General features: G+C 42.2%; 1 protein-coding gene across 3 annotated transcripts in view; it reads left to right on the forward strand.

Moving 5' to 3' along the window:
* TMEM178A (transmembrane protein 178A) overlaps positions 1-10,219 on the forward strand; it is a 57,557-nt gene extending 47,338 nt beyond the window's left edge. For all 3 annotated transcript variants that reach the window (XM_040224689.1, XM_040224690.1, XM_040224691.1), the window contains exon 4: positions 9,247-10,219. In XM_040224689.1, coding sequence (XP_040080623.1) covers positions 9,247-9,488 — 242 coding nt within the window. In that variant the 3' untranslated portion in view covers positions 9,489-10,219. The remainder of the gene's footprint in view (positions 1-9,246) is intronic.
* The last annotated feature ends 4,239 nt before the right edge of the window (positions 10,220-14,458 follow it).

The raw sequence follows: 14,458 nt of genomic DNA on the forward strand, positions 1-14,458 counted from the left end.
AAATAAATCATAGGGCCATAAAAGCCAGCCTCAGTGAGCATTTCTTGGGAGGCGGAGGGGCTTGTTTAGTTTTAAATGAGAGGAGGCGGGAGTTCAGTCTTGGGTCTACTCGGAGCCGAGTTAGGAACAGTTTCTTTTTTTATTTTTTTTTTAATTTTTACTTTATTTTGCTTTACAATACTGTATTGGTTTTGCCATACATTGACGTGAATCTGCCACGGGTGTACCTGAGTTCCCAATCCTGAACCCCCCCTCCCACCTCCCACCCCATATCATCTCTCTGGATCTTCCCCGTGCACCAGCCCCAAGCATCCTGTATCCTGTATCGAACATAGACTGGTGATTCATTTCTTACATGATAGTATACATGTTTCAATGCCATTCTCCCAAATCATCCCACCCTCTCCCTCTCCCTCAGAGTCCAAAAGTCTGTTCTATACATCTGTGTCTCTTTTGCTGTCTCGCATACAGGGTTATCATTACCATCTTTCTAAATTCCATATGTATGTGTTAGTATACTGTGTTGGTGTTTTTCTTTCTGGCTTACTTCACTCTGTATAATAGGCTCCAGTTTCTTGAGCTAGCCCCACCTGCCTCCGCTCAACCCTCAACTGAATGTGTAACTTCGGGCCAGACTGACTCAGGGCTCAGCAGGATTTATCATTCAAAGTTCCTGTGCAATTGTTAAACAAAAAAGAGCAAGCAGAACAATAGCCACAATAGCAAAACCCCACTGCAACGCCCCTCCCCCAAATCCCAAACTTGTCAACTTGAAATTTGATGACCAGTCCCGGAGGATAGACAGACACCCACATAACACTGTTTGGCTTTTTTTGTTTTTGATTTTGATTGCCCAAATGACATTTTTTTTTGGATTAAAGGGAAAATCCACTTATAGATGTCACCATCTGAAAAATTAGGTTGTTAAAATATTTTCCTTATCCTAAACCAAGTCTTGCCCACATCTTTGTCTCATGAAAACAAAAGAAAACAAAGGGGAGAGAAGTGGCTGTGGCTTTAAAAGGGCAGATAATTCAGGGCATCCTCATGATGGAAATGCCCTGTATCTGGACCATGAAAGTGGTCACATAATCTGCACACATGGTGACATTCATGGAACTAAGTGTGCACACACACAAGTGAGTGTGTATAAAAATGGTGAAATCTGAATAAGGGGGATGGATTGTGTCATTGTTAGTTTTCTGGAGACATATAAGACATTACTGTTTGGGGAAACTGAGTGATGGGTATGTAGAATCTTGCCTACCTACATGTTATTTTTTAATTGGGTTATAATTACAATGATGTATTAGTCTCTGCTGTACAACATGAATCAGTTGTAAGTGTACATATATCTCCTCTTTCTTGAGGCTCCCTCCCACTCATCCTCCATCCTTACTCACCATGTTACTTCTTTCAGCTGCATTTGAGTCTACAGTTATTTCAGAAGAAAAAGTTTAAAGAAAAAAAGAAGAAAAATGTTTGCAACCTTCATCATTTGGGAAGTATTTTGTTTTCTAGGCTTCCATTTAACATTACACCAAATCCATCCCCCATGTCCCTATATTGTTCTGTGTTCTGTTTTTAATCTATTTTAATAGCTGCATTTTCTTCCATGGAGGGGATTTGCTGTGCTGTAGTCCTGTACTGTGGGATTTAGGGAGGTTTGTTTCATTTTTGCTACTACAAATAATACCTTTCCATTTCCTTGTAAACACTGAGATACCTGTGTTAATCCACTGCATGAGATAAATTAGCTATAGGACCTTTCCATGTAGCAGCAGGAGATGAGAGCAAATAAGGGTTAAAAGAGTTGATTTTAATTAAGCAGAAATGTCTTTGGCAGTCCTAGTCAGCGTCACTCCCACCGATTTTTGATGCTAATCTTAGCCTCTTCTAAGGCGCTGGCATCTTCACTCTACCTGAATTTATTAGTCAAACCTTCAATGAAGATTATCAGTGATGTGACAGTTGAGATGTTAAAATGGAAACTTGGGAACAGGCTCTCCTTCTGTCTTATTGCATACAGACAGCTCTTGATTACCCACATGTGGAACAGCAGGGCTGTAACTGTCACTGCTCATCCTAATTCCCTGGGGGCTCTCAAGCAGTCCTCCAGCAGGGCCAGGGGCACAGGGCCCCCAAATAGAGCCTTCTGACTTCATGTCCTCTGAGGTTATACACCCTGTCACTGAGGCGTATCCAGAGGACTAAGGAAATAAGACTAATGATCCGGGGTGAGGGGCTGCCCTTGACCAGACATCACTGCCTTCAGGCACTGCTAGTGAGTATGTGCATCAGCTTCAAATGATGCTTTCATTAGATCACCATTGTGATAGAAAGATGATTATCATTTGTCAGACCTATAAGTATTTTCAGAAGTTAATTTATTCAGTGCAAATATTTTGGGGCCTCCATTCCCCTTCATAGGCTATGCCAGAAGTGACCACTGCTAACAATACAGGACTTTTGGGACAGCAGAGAAAGAAGAAACAGTCCAGGCCACCCCAGCCAAGTTCCGGGATGGATAACACCCACATTAGGCAATCCATTGTTTTGCTTCAATACATTCAATTTTTTTTTTTTTAAAGGCCTCCTCTGTAGGTGTATTGACTTATCTAGGGTATCCATTGATTATTACCGAAAACAATAGGTTCTTAATGCTGTATCTGAAACTCTTGGGGCCAGGTGCACTTTGGAATTCAGGATTTAAAAAATAGATTTTTTTAGATTTTTAGAAAGGTAATATTATTCTGTATTATCTAACACCCTAAGCAGGGTCTAAAATCAAATACATTAACATTTCTGCAGCTAAACATATGAATATTCACAGTAGGCAGGATCAATAAGGACTGTCAATAGCCTTGTGTCACATCAGACCAAGATTTGCTGGTCAATGACACTGATGCAATCTCTCAGAAGATTGGCTGCTTTCTGGGTTTAGTAGTTACAGCCTGTGGATCATGTATTTGATTTTTTCAAGAAGTGTCATCTGTCTCTGTTAGTCCTGCCCAGTCATTTAGTTAAAGCAATTTAGCAATGGCTCTTTGAGTAATCTATGTGAAAAGTAGCGAGGCTTTTTGTGTGTGTGTGTGTGTGTGTGTGGAATTGCAGAGACCAGAATGATGGGCAGGCCATCTTTTGAAGGAGTGGGGAAAAAAAAAAAAATCAATGTTTATGCCTTTGGGTGTTGCAGCTATGTTGTTTATCAAACAGGCTAACCAGAATGAAGCAACTTCTGCTCTCTTCTGCCTTTCAAGCACATCAAAGGAGGATGGTCAGAAGAGTGGGCCCAGTTACCCTATATACCAGCTGGCCACAGGCACTGGGAAGAGTTTAGGGAAGGAAATTAGGTTGATGATCTGAGATGCAGCGTAAATTCACTTCTTTCCTGATCTGAAAATATCCCTTCCAGTCTTGTAATTCTGTGATATCACTGTATCTTCTAATTAAGAATTTTGGCAGAAAATCTTTTAATATTTTATAAGAAAAGTAACTGCCTACAGGGCTCTTCAGAACCAGTAATTATTCACCCTTTTGAGGATGCTACCAGCAATAGCCAGGATAGAGGCTTGGGACTTATAAACTCCTTTCCCTTGGCACCACTAGCTGGGCTGAAAAGTATCAGTGGTGGTTGCCCCAGGGAGCTCCTGGTTGGTCAGGAAAGAGGAGAAAATGAAGGAAAAGTCTAAGAGAAGAGGGAAGAGAGGTGACCTCTCTCCTCGTGGATTTTTAAGAAGGATCATTTGATTTAGAACTTTGAAATTCAAGGTTGGTACCTTATCTTTCCGTGCCCTCATCCCATATCTTGCATTAACTAAGTTGCTACTGACAAAAAGGCAACATTATCTGAAATAACTTGATATCTAGATAAATCTTGCATGCTAAGTCACTTCAGTCGTGTCCGACTCTTTGTGACCCCATGGACTGTGACCTGCTATGCTCCTCTGTCCATGGGATTTTTCCAGGCAAGAATACTGGAGTTGGTTGCCATTTCCTTTTCCAAGGTAAATCTTACAGAAGGCAATTTGGGATGAATTGGTTCTTAGGTGTGTAGAACTCACTGCATTGCAGAACTCAGTTTTGTTCAGCAGGTTTTGCTGACTCCCATGTCCTCTGTGCTATTGGGCCCCATGTGGAACTTACAGGAAGTCTGGGGTGGGGAGGGGTCTCTACTCCTTTTCCTTGAGATGCGTGCTTGGAAGTGAATGGAAAGAACATTTGGGGTTCATGATCACGTTAGTGTCAAGAAAATGATGGCTGTGACAATCAAGAACTCATTCAACTCAGCTACCTCTATGATAATCAGAACTGGGTCTGGAATGTAGGAGGGGCTTACAAATAATTCTTTTTTATTTTTTGGCTATGCCTCACAGCTTGTGGGAATTTAGTTCCCTGACCAGGGACCTGTGTCCTTGGCAGTGCGAGGGCAGAGTCCTAACCACTGGACTTCCATGGAATTCCACTTATAAATAACTCTTTAGCAACTGAGTGAAAGTGAAAGAAAGTGAAAGTTGCTCAATCCTGTCCGACTCTTTGAGGCACCATGGACTATACAGTCCATGTGATTCTCGGGGCCAGAATCCTGGAGTGGGGAGCCTTTCCCTTCTCCAGGGGATCTTCCCAACCCAGGGATTAAACTGGGTAAATAACTCTTAAAATAGTAAAGTTTTGCTTAGGCCTATAAAAGGGATAGAAATGTACTTCATACATTGAACACATGCACACAATGTTGTTGGCTGGATTGTGTGGCCCCCCTCCCATTCATATGTTGAAGTTCTAACTCCTAGAACCTCAGAGTGTGACTGTATTTAGAGGCAGGGTCTTTAAAGAGGTAATTAAATCCAAATGAGGTCATTAGGGTGGGCCCTAATCCAAGGTGATTGGTGTCCTTATAAAGAAGAAGAGTTTGGACTCAAATAGTTATCTGGGGAAGGATGTGTGAAGGCACAAGGAGAAGACCACCAGCTTTAAGCCAAGGAGAGAGGCCTTGCAAGAAACACCCTTCTAGGACCTTGATCTCAGACTTCTAGCCTCCAGAACTGTGATAAAGTAAATTTCTGTTGTATTAGCCATTCCAGTCTGCTGCTACTTTCTTAAGGCAGCCCAGGCAACTAACACACATGAAGACTCTAAGACATGTGTAGGGAAATAGAATTCAACAGGGTCAAAACTGACCGAGACTACTAATCTAGCTACACCGAAGATGTTTTCGTCCTTTAAACACTTTTCCTTAGCGTCTTTGAAGTTAGAAGGGTTTTTCTTTCCTCTTCTTAAGATATCTTGAGTGGAGTAGGCCTCTTTTCCAAAAGCTGGTTGCAAGCTTTGGAAACACTGCTTTGTCTCCTGTCCCTACATTTCTTTGTAATAATCAGAAACAGTGCTGCCCAGCTCATGAGTAAGAGCTGTGGCAGCTATGTATGTGCAAACTTCCTTAGAGCTGTGAGGGCCCAGAAAGGGGAAATTCCTAGATATGCTCTTTGGCTCATCTTTACTTTTCTCTCACTCAGAACCACTTCAAGAGCATCTTGGAGGGAGAAAACAATGTCCCCAGAAGAGCAGCCTCTGGGGACAGTTGTGGGGAGAGGGAGGAGCAGATATCAGGCATATTTATAGGCTCATGGAGTCTCCTTTACTGCATCCCAGTGGAGAGAGTAAAGGCAGAAGGAAATAAAGCAGGTTTTCATCAAGGTTTGGTGATGCCCTATTCCAGAAAGAACTTAAATGGCACAGAGATGTGTATATTTCAAGATAAGATAAATAAAAATGAGAAATACAAATAAGACAAAGAAGCAGTCAAGTTTGCAAGGCAAGATGGATCCAAGGGTGAGGTCAGTAGCCAAAAAGCATGCCATGAATTTGCCAGTTTTTGCTCCTGGGTGTGGGGTGTGGGTACAAATATACCTTTTAGGGAAGTTTCAGCTCTCTGGCAACTTGGTGGTGGTGGGGGGAAACAAAAACCTTTTATTAGTGATATCATTCACAGTGTCCATGAGGTAAGCACAAACTAAGTGCCCTGGGCATGACACTCAGGGCAGAGAGAGATTAAATCCTCAGGTTACAATCTTTTTCTATTCAGTATGAGCTGGTGTTACGCTGAAATTCATTTCACTCAGTAGATGACCAGCCCAAGTTTCGATGCATTAAGAAGGGTACTTAAAGCTGGTGCATTGGGACAACCCAGAGGGATGGGATGGGGAGGGAGGCGGGAGGGGGGTTCAGGACGGGGGGTGGGGGACACACGTACACCTGTGGCTAATTCATGTCAATGTTTGGCAAAAACCATCACAATATTGTACTATATGCATTTTCTAATTGTTGTACAATCATTGTTTATATAATGAGGAGAAACCAAGGGAAAAAAACTTCATTTCACTCAAAGCAGTTTTGGGTGTTGGCAGGGGAGAGATGCCAATAAAATCTAAGTTTAGTATAAAATCAAAAGGAGTGTGTGCAGAAAGAAAAATTCATGACTCATTCAACTTTAATTTAGCTGTATAATATTGAGTACTAGATTCACTAGGAAATTTTGGGAAATGGCCTGGCTCTATGCTATATTATGGAATAATAGAATCCCTGAAAATTGCCACAGCGAGGTACTTCAGGAACCAAGCCCGCATTTTTTTTCCTAGATGAAACTCAGAGAGGTTAGGTAATTTCAAGGTCACACAGTGGTTAGTAGTAGAGCTGGGGACCAGAATGCATATTACCTTCATCCCAGCCCAATGCATTTGGACATCAAAGGATGCTTAAGAGTCTTAGTTTGAACTCATACTTTCTGAGGTCATTAAAAATATGTTACTTGTAAAAAGCTTCACTCTCAAGCACTCAGCTATGTGCAGACAGATAAATGCAGATTAGAGTTGGTTCTCCTGTGAGCAGGTTACTGTTCTATTTTTAATATTTTATCCGTTGATACTCTAGAGATCAAATTCTTCTGCCTATTGTTCTATTACCAGCACTCATTAGACAGGCCTTGTTACATATAAAACATTGTCTTTGTTTTGCTGCCAGTGAAAACATTCATGTAGATGCAAGAACATTTGCTCTTTACATGGTTTGAAAATAGTATTCTGGTTTTAACTGGACCAATCCTTTATGAAAGACTTATTTCCATCATGATCTTTCTTTAGAGAACTCAAAAAGCAATGTGTTTACCATAATAAATTGGAGCAAGAAGTCAGAAAACAAGATTTTATAAAACATAATCGCTTTAGAGTCTAAAAATAGAATTATGCCAAGAATAGGAGATATCAAATCACCTCAGATCAAGTGTCCTTTTCATTTAAAACATTTCTAAGCGCACATTTGGAAAAGGATTCAGGCAATGTGTCCTTATGCAATTTTAAGTGCAGGCAAATTCTAGCACTTAAAAATGTCATTAAGGGGAAAAAAGGAGGCATTAAGGTGATCTTTATTTCCTCCCAGTTGGTGCCTGTTCTGAGTTTGTTTTCTTCTGGTGTTTCTGATCCCCAAAGCTCTATTAAAAAGGGATGTAGGGGTCTGTTACTTTTCACCCTCTCTTTACAATTCCAAACCTGTCTCTGAATCCTATGGAGATGCTGCAGAGATCCCTAAGGTTACCAAAGCAATTTTCCAGCAAATGGATATAACCTCCTTTGTACACAGGGATAAACCAAAATACTAAAAACAGATGTGCAGGACTCAGAACAGAACGAAACATTCTGATACTTGACTTCATTTTTGTATTTATTACCCACCTTCAGCTCAGCAACTGCCTTATTGCAATCCCATACCTACCAAAAAGGAGCATCCTTGGCGGTCCACTGTGGTGAAATAGAAGTGTCTACATCCTTGAGTACTAAGAATCCTGTCTTTCGGGCTTTTGCAGCATTTTTATCAGAATGCTGATTTTAGTGTTCTGAAAGGACAATTGTATATAACATATTGACATGAACAAGTTAAATTGGTCATTTTCTTTCAGTTCAGTTCAGTCACGTCCGACTCTTGGCGACCCCATGAATCACAGCACGCCAGGCCTCCCTGTCCATCACCAACTCCTGGAGTTTACTCAAACTCATGTCCATCGAATTGGTGATGCCATCCAGTCATCTCATCCTCTGTCGTCCCCTTCTCCTCCTGCCCCCAATCCCTCCCAGCATCAGAGTCTTTTCCAATGAGTCAACTCTTCATGTGAGGTGGCCAAAGTATTGGAGTTTCAGCTTTAGCATCATTCCTTCCAATGAACACCCAGGACTGGTCTCCTTTAGGATGGACTAGTTGGATCTCCTTGCAATCCAAGGGACTCTCATTTTCCTTAGGCCACCCAAATGACCTGCATTCTGAGTGGTTGAATTATAGATCTCCTATATATGATGTCAGCTATTTTACATCAACTCCAGCTTCTTGGATTTAATTTATGTTATTTAAAATTTTTTTATCCATTCATTAAAAATAAAAAAGATTTTTGAGGCCCTAGAACATGCCAAGCTCTGTGCCTTAAAAGAAACTTGTAAAGATTAATTTAAGATATTATTCAGACAACCGGATACATTTCAAGGATAATGTTAATTGGAAAAGAAAGACTTGGTATGATTTCAGCTCTCTAAAAAATAAATCAACTCAGGTAGACAACAAAGGGAAATGAGACTTGAGACTTCCCTGATGGTCCAGTGGTTAAAAATCTGCTTGCCAATGCAGGGGACATAGGTTCAACCCCTGGTCCAGGAAGATCCCACATTCCTTGGAGCCACTAAAGAGCACCACATCTACCGATCTGGCACCCTAGGGCCCGAGCACCGCAACTAGGGAGTAGCCCTTGCTCACTGCAATTAGAGAAAGCTCGCACACAGCACAGAAAATCCAGTGCAGCCAAAAATAAATAAAAATAATAAAAAGGAAATGAAAATTATTTGTATTAGGGTTGAGTGATTATAGAAGACTTTTTCCTTAAAAATAATCAAAATTTCTAAGTTTTTAGGAAGAAAAAATTCATATATACATACCATTTAATTTAGATAATTCTGAATAATTCAAGTTACCAGAATTTCCCATATCTGTCTTTTTCACTCCTGTGTCTCCAGAACCTAGCATACAGTCTGGCACAAAAAGGTTTTGCCAATGTTTGTTGAATGAAGTAATTCAAGTGAAAGAATTGTGGATCTTTTATTAATTTGGACTCATCATCTCATCTGTTGATCTGATGTTCACAAAGGCCTGTCTGGCATTTGTCTGTAGCCGGCAAAACTGTAACGGATCACTCTGCTCTCTTTGTATTATTTATAGGAATATTTTGCACCATTTCCCTCTGCACTTACGCTGCCAGCATCTCCTATGATTTGAACCGGCTCCCGAAGCTAATTTATAGCCTGCCTGATGATGTGGAACACGGCTACAGCTGGTCTATCTTTTGTGCCTGGTGCAGTTTAGGCTTTATTGTGGCAGCTGGAGGTCTCTGCATTGCTTACCCATTTATCAGCCGGACCAAGATTGCACATCTAAAGTCTGGCAGGGACTCCACGGTATGACTGTCCACACTCAAGTTCACTGCTTGGTGGCCCCGTCCACAGTGCGGATGACTCTTGAAGGGGACGGAGCGAAGTTTGAGTCAGGATCCCAAGCACAAATACCGTCTTTTACATTCCAGTCTGTTGCCTGCCAGCCCCTTGTGGATGACTGATACCTAATCATGCAAAACCTCCATACTTTTCTGAGGACAAGACTACTGTGGATCCAAGTGCTTTAATGACTATTTATGCTTTGACTATGAGGAGTAGGGAACAGTGCCATGGAACATTTCTCGGTTTAGAAAGAGAGGAAACTGCAATGGAAAAATTTGTACGATTGCCACTTATTTCAGAAAGTTTGTATATAACAATTACCCGAGAGTCATTTCTATTTGCAAAAGGATTCATAACAAAGCGAGAATAATTTTCTTGTTGTTGTACCATGCTTGTTAAATTTTCATGCTGCACCTTCAGAACTTGTCCTAATGGTCTCTTGTTGTGTCAGCTCCAAATATTTGGGCATTATTCGTTGATGTTTTTTGTTACAAGACGATTCTTCTGTTGCCTTATTTATTTTTAATTGAAGTCTCTTCTCCATCTTTGTACTGGAATCGAAATCATAAGAGAACCAGACCAACCGTGGAAGAGTTACCCTGTAATACTATGCAGTATTGTTTGAAGTCCTATGTGTTGTTCAACCTGTCTCTTCATGGTAACCGCATCTCTGCATTAAATGACTGCCTCCTTGTTAATCTGGGTGTGTTTTTCTGTCTTGCAGCCGTGGCAGTAGGTCTACCCTAGCCATTTGGACAGGTGAGAACTCTTGTTTTTAACAGACTTGTTTCATTTCAGTGAGGTTGGTCATTTTTATTCATCTTTTGTGGCAGCCAGACACATGCTATTGACAAAAGACATCATGGTTCAAGCTTCTTTTAAAGCCTTACCGAAGTATTTTGAGTTTTCCTCTCTCCCTCTTCCTCTCTGTTTGTGGTCTGCCTGGTGTTTAGCCAGTGATAAGGATTTACAGCTTCTGGCCTTATCCTTGGACCGCCTAAGCCAATGGGTTTCAACCTTGGCTGCACATCAGAATCACCTGCTTAATCATCTTCACTTGTACCTGAACTGGGCCCTGTCTCAGGCCAATGATCATAGAATATCTGCAGCTGGGCCTCAGCTTGACTATTTTGGGGAAAGAAACACCTCAGGTATGACATGCAGCTGTGATAGAGAGTCACTATGCTGGGTCAGAGCTGTGGTATCTCCTTAAGAGCTAACATTGATTTAGCACGTACTGTGTGCCAGTAACTGGACTATGTTTTTTCCAGGTATAAATATCATTCAAATCTTCTCAAAAGTTCTATCAGGTAGGGTTAGGCAGCACCCTCCAAGCCTTGTGGATGACCAGCCTCAAGACGGAAGACAGAACCCAGAGACAGCAACAGAGAGACATCAACAGTTTATTGGACATGAAATCGTACATATCTGAAGCAAAAAGGTCCTAGACCAATACCCCTCAGTAGATGGCAGGCAGGCTATGGCAGTGGTCTTTGCTGCCTGGGGGAGAAGGAGGCTACCATTTCTAAGGGAATTGAGTCAGGTTGGCTCATTAGTTACCAGGGAAATGAAGCTGAGACACGTTCCCTCACAGCCCCCACCCCTCAGGTTAGCAACTATTATGAGGGCGTATGTTTCCCTTTAATAAACTAGCAGGTGGAGCCGTTCTGGCCTAAGGGGCAGGGGCAAGCATATTCCCTTGAGTAGGGTGTAAGTAAAGCAGGGATGGATCAAGCAGAGGATGTGCTGAGAGCGAGAGAAGAACTATTTTGGGTGGCCTGATCATCCAGGTAGGTGCTTTTATTCCATTTTACTGACAATGAAGCTAAAGGGTAGACTCAGAGCATTTGCTTCTTCTTTTTTTTTTTTTAATGTGTGGGTATTAGGACAAAATTAAAACTCTTCCATGGCATTTCCTTATCTTTTAAATGGAAGAGTGTGTATGTTCACTTCCTAAGCTGTGTCCGACTCCTTATGACACCATGGACTCTATATAGTCCGCCAGGCTCCTCTGTCCATGGGGTTTTCCCCACAAGAGTGCTGGAGTAGGTTGCCATTTCCTCCCCCTGGGGATTGTCCCAAACTAGGGATTGAGCCAGCATCTCCTGTGTCTTCTGCACTGGCAGGCGGATTCTTTACCACTGTGCCAGCTGGGAAGCCCTAGATGGAAGGGTGGGTTTACTAGCTAACTTTTTTGCTTTTCCTTTTAACTTTGGCATTATCTGGTATTCTACACACAACATGTGAGAAAGATGGTCTATAAAAGAGAAAAGATGTTATACCAGAAGTACAGCAGTGTTTCAGATTTTAATTTTGTAAAAGATTTTTCTCTCGTCATGATAAAACCTGATTTGGTGATTGTAAAAGGACAGTGGTAATCTACCTACCCCTGCCCAAAAATCAAACTTGATTTCCAAGCGATGGTGTCCACATATTGTCACGTAAGCCTTTCAGATGAGGTTAGATGATCCGGGTGATCGCATAAGCTCTTGCTGAGGCCTGTGGCTATATTCCCCCGACAATCTCTCAGGCCTATTTAATAAACCCATCCCTCTGGATGAGATCAGAGATGTATAGAAAGGGGCAATTATTTTCATTTATTACTTATGTGGGAAAATTTCAAAGCCAGAGAGCCGTTTCTTTGAAGTTTTCTTTAAAGAGCCCCATAGAAGATGTCAGGACTCTTGAGCATTTATATTCCAACCACCAGAGCAGCGTCTGAGTAAGTGACTTTTGAAGTTTCTGAGAAGCTTCCCAGGGGCTTGAGGTGTGAGTGGAAGAGAGCCTCAGAGTGACAGAAGGTTGAAGGGTTCACATACTAGAAAGATTTGCCCAGAAGCCAGGGGAGTACACTTAGGATTCAAACTTGTGTTGGCAAGAACAGAGCTTCCCTGCCTTTCAGCCAAAGTGAGCTCAGAGCAAGGTTTCTTGCTTTCTATTTACTGTCTTAGAGTGTGAGTGAATGTTGCTAAAGACGGGCATTTGGCTTCCAGTCCTTAGGCTTCTCATAGAGCTGTTTTCTTAATTGTCTTGCAAATGAGGAGTGATTGAAATGGCCACACAGTACTGCATGTGCAGAAGAATTCATTAATGTTGTTCTCATGTTCTCTCTCTCCCACTTGGAGCTGCATGCCTGTAGCTAGGCTACGAGTGTGTGTGTGTGTGTGTATGTGTGTCTGTGTGTGTGTGTATATATTTTTTTGCCTCGAGTATTTTTGCAGAGCAGAAAGCAGAGGTAGCTGATCTCCTTGAAGAGAGGATGCAGAAGTCCAGAAGGGAGGCCAGGCTAGAGGACTGACTTTGTGGGCGAGAAGTGCTCAAGGGCATCCCGGAGACTGGGTCTGTGCATTTCTTGGAAGGATTTCACCAATGATTCGGTGAAAGAATCCACCTGCAGTGCAGAAGACCAGGTTTGATCCCGGGGTTGGGAAGATCCCCTGGAGGAGGAAATGGCAACCCGCTCCAGTATTCTTGCCTGAAAATTCCCATGGATGGAGGAGCCTGGCGGAATATAGTCCAGAGGGTCACAAAGAGTCGGACACAACTGGGTGACCAAGCACAAGCACGTGACTTTCTTGAGGTTATCAGGACGTTGGGAAGGATGGCTGTGTGGGCATTCAGAAATACTGGGCCCTTAGTACAATGGCTCTCATGCCCCAACCATGGTTTCAGAGCAACAGAATCAATGGGCGGGGAGGGACCTCTCCTTGGAATAATGGATGTCTCAGTGGTGGCCTGTCTGACCCTTGGGAGGTCTGGGGATGTTGGTACAGTTTGTGTGTGTCCCCAGTAGTGACTGAGAGCAAATACCCCCTAAACCTGCAAGGAAGGGGTTTGAATAAAAAGTAAATAAATTTACAGAACACTCGAGATTGTAGACTAAGATTCAAGTCCATCTGCCATATATAGATAACATTTACCAAAAAAGAGAGCTCTACCCAAGGCCTTTATGAGATAATCATAGGCCCCATGGACCCCTCCTTTTATCAGTATTATTTTTGGTTTATTTGCAATGTTAGAACATTGCTGCCCACTCAAAGGAAACCCTATCCCCTCCTTCTTTGAAGCACCATGGACCCTTAATAAGCAAGAGTCCTGCTGCTGCTGCTGCTAAGTCACTTCAGTCGTGTCCTACTCTGTGTGACCCCATAGACGGCAGCCCACCAGGCTCCCCCATCCCTGGGATTCTCCAGGCAAGAACACTGGAGTGGGTTGCCATTTCCTTCGCCAATGCACAAAAGTGAAAAGTCAAAGTGAAGTTGTGTCTGACCCTCAGCGACCCCATGGACTACAGCCTTCCAGGCTCCTCTGTCCAGGGGATTTTCCAGGCAAGAGTACTGGAGTGGGGTGCCATTGCCCCCTCCGAAGCAAGAGTCCTGGTATACTTCAAATATTTGTTGAATTCTAAGTGGTTTTCTAGGCACTTGGGGAACACCAACGAAGCAAAACAGACCAAAATTATTGCCCCTGTGAAGCTTTTTCTAGTGAAATGCAATAAAGTACAAATAAAAAATTTGTTACCCTTTCAAGCCCCATGTGCATGCTAAGTCACTTCAGTCATACACAACTCTTTTCAACACTATATAACTTGCCACGTTCCTCTGTCCGTGGAATTCTCCAGATGAGAATACTGGAGTGAGTTGCCATTTTCTCCTCTAGGGGATCCTCCCGACCCAGGAATCAAGTCGTCTCTTGGATCTCCTTCATTGGCTGGTGGATTCTTTACCACTAGCACCACCTAGGAAGTCCCTTCAGGCCCCACAGGATTCCATAAATCCAGGATTAAAATAATTTAATCCAGTTATTAAGTATGTTTCTTTTGAGTTATGTTTTCATTGGCTATGTACTTCATATCATTCTTATTTGAATCTATCCTCAGTAACATGAAAAGTACACTATTAATTTTTTTTTTGGTGGGGGGGATGAGTTTGCCTCTT

Source organism: Oryx dammah, unplaced genomic scaffold (assembly GCF_014754425.2).
Source record: "Oryx dammah isolate SB20612 unplaced genomic scaffold, SCBI_Odam_1.1 HiC_scaffold_25, whole genome shotgun sequence".
In the NCBI taxonomy this organism is placed as follows: domain Eukaryota; kingdom Metazoa; phylum Chordata; class Mammalia; order Artiodactyla; family Bovidae; genus Oryx; species Oryx dammah.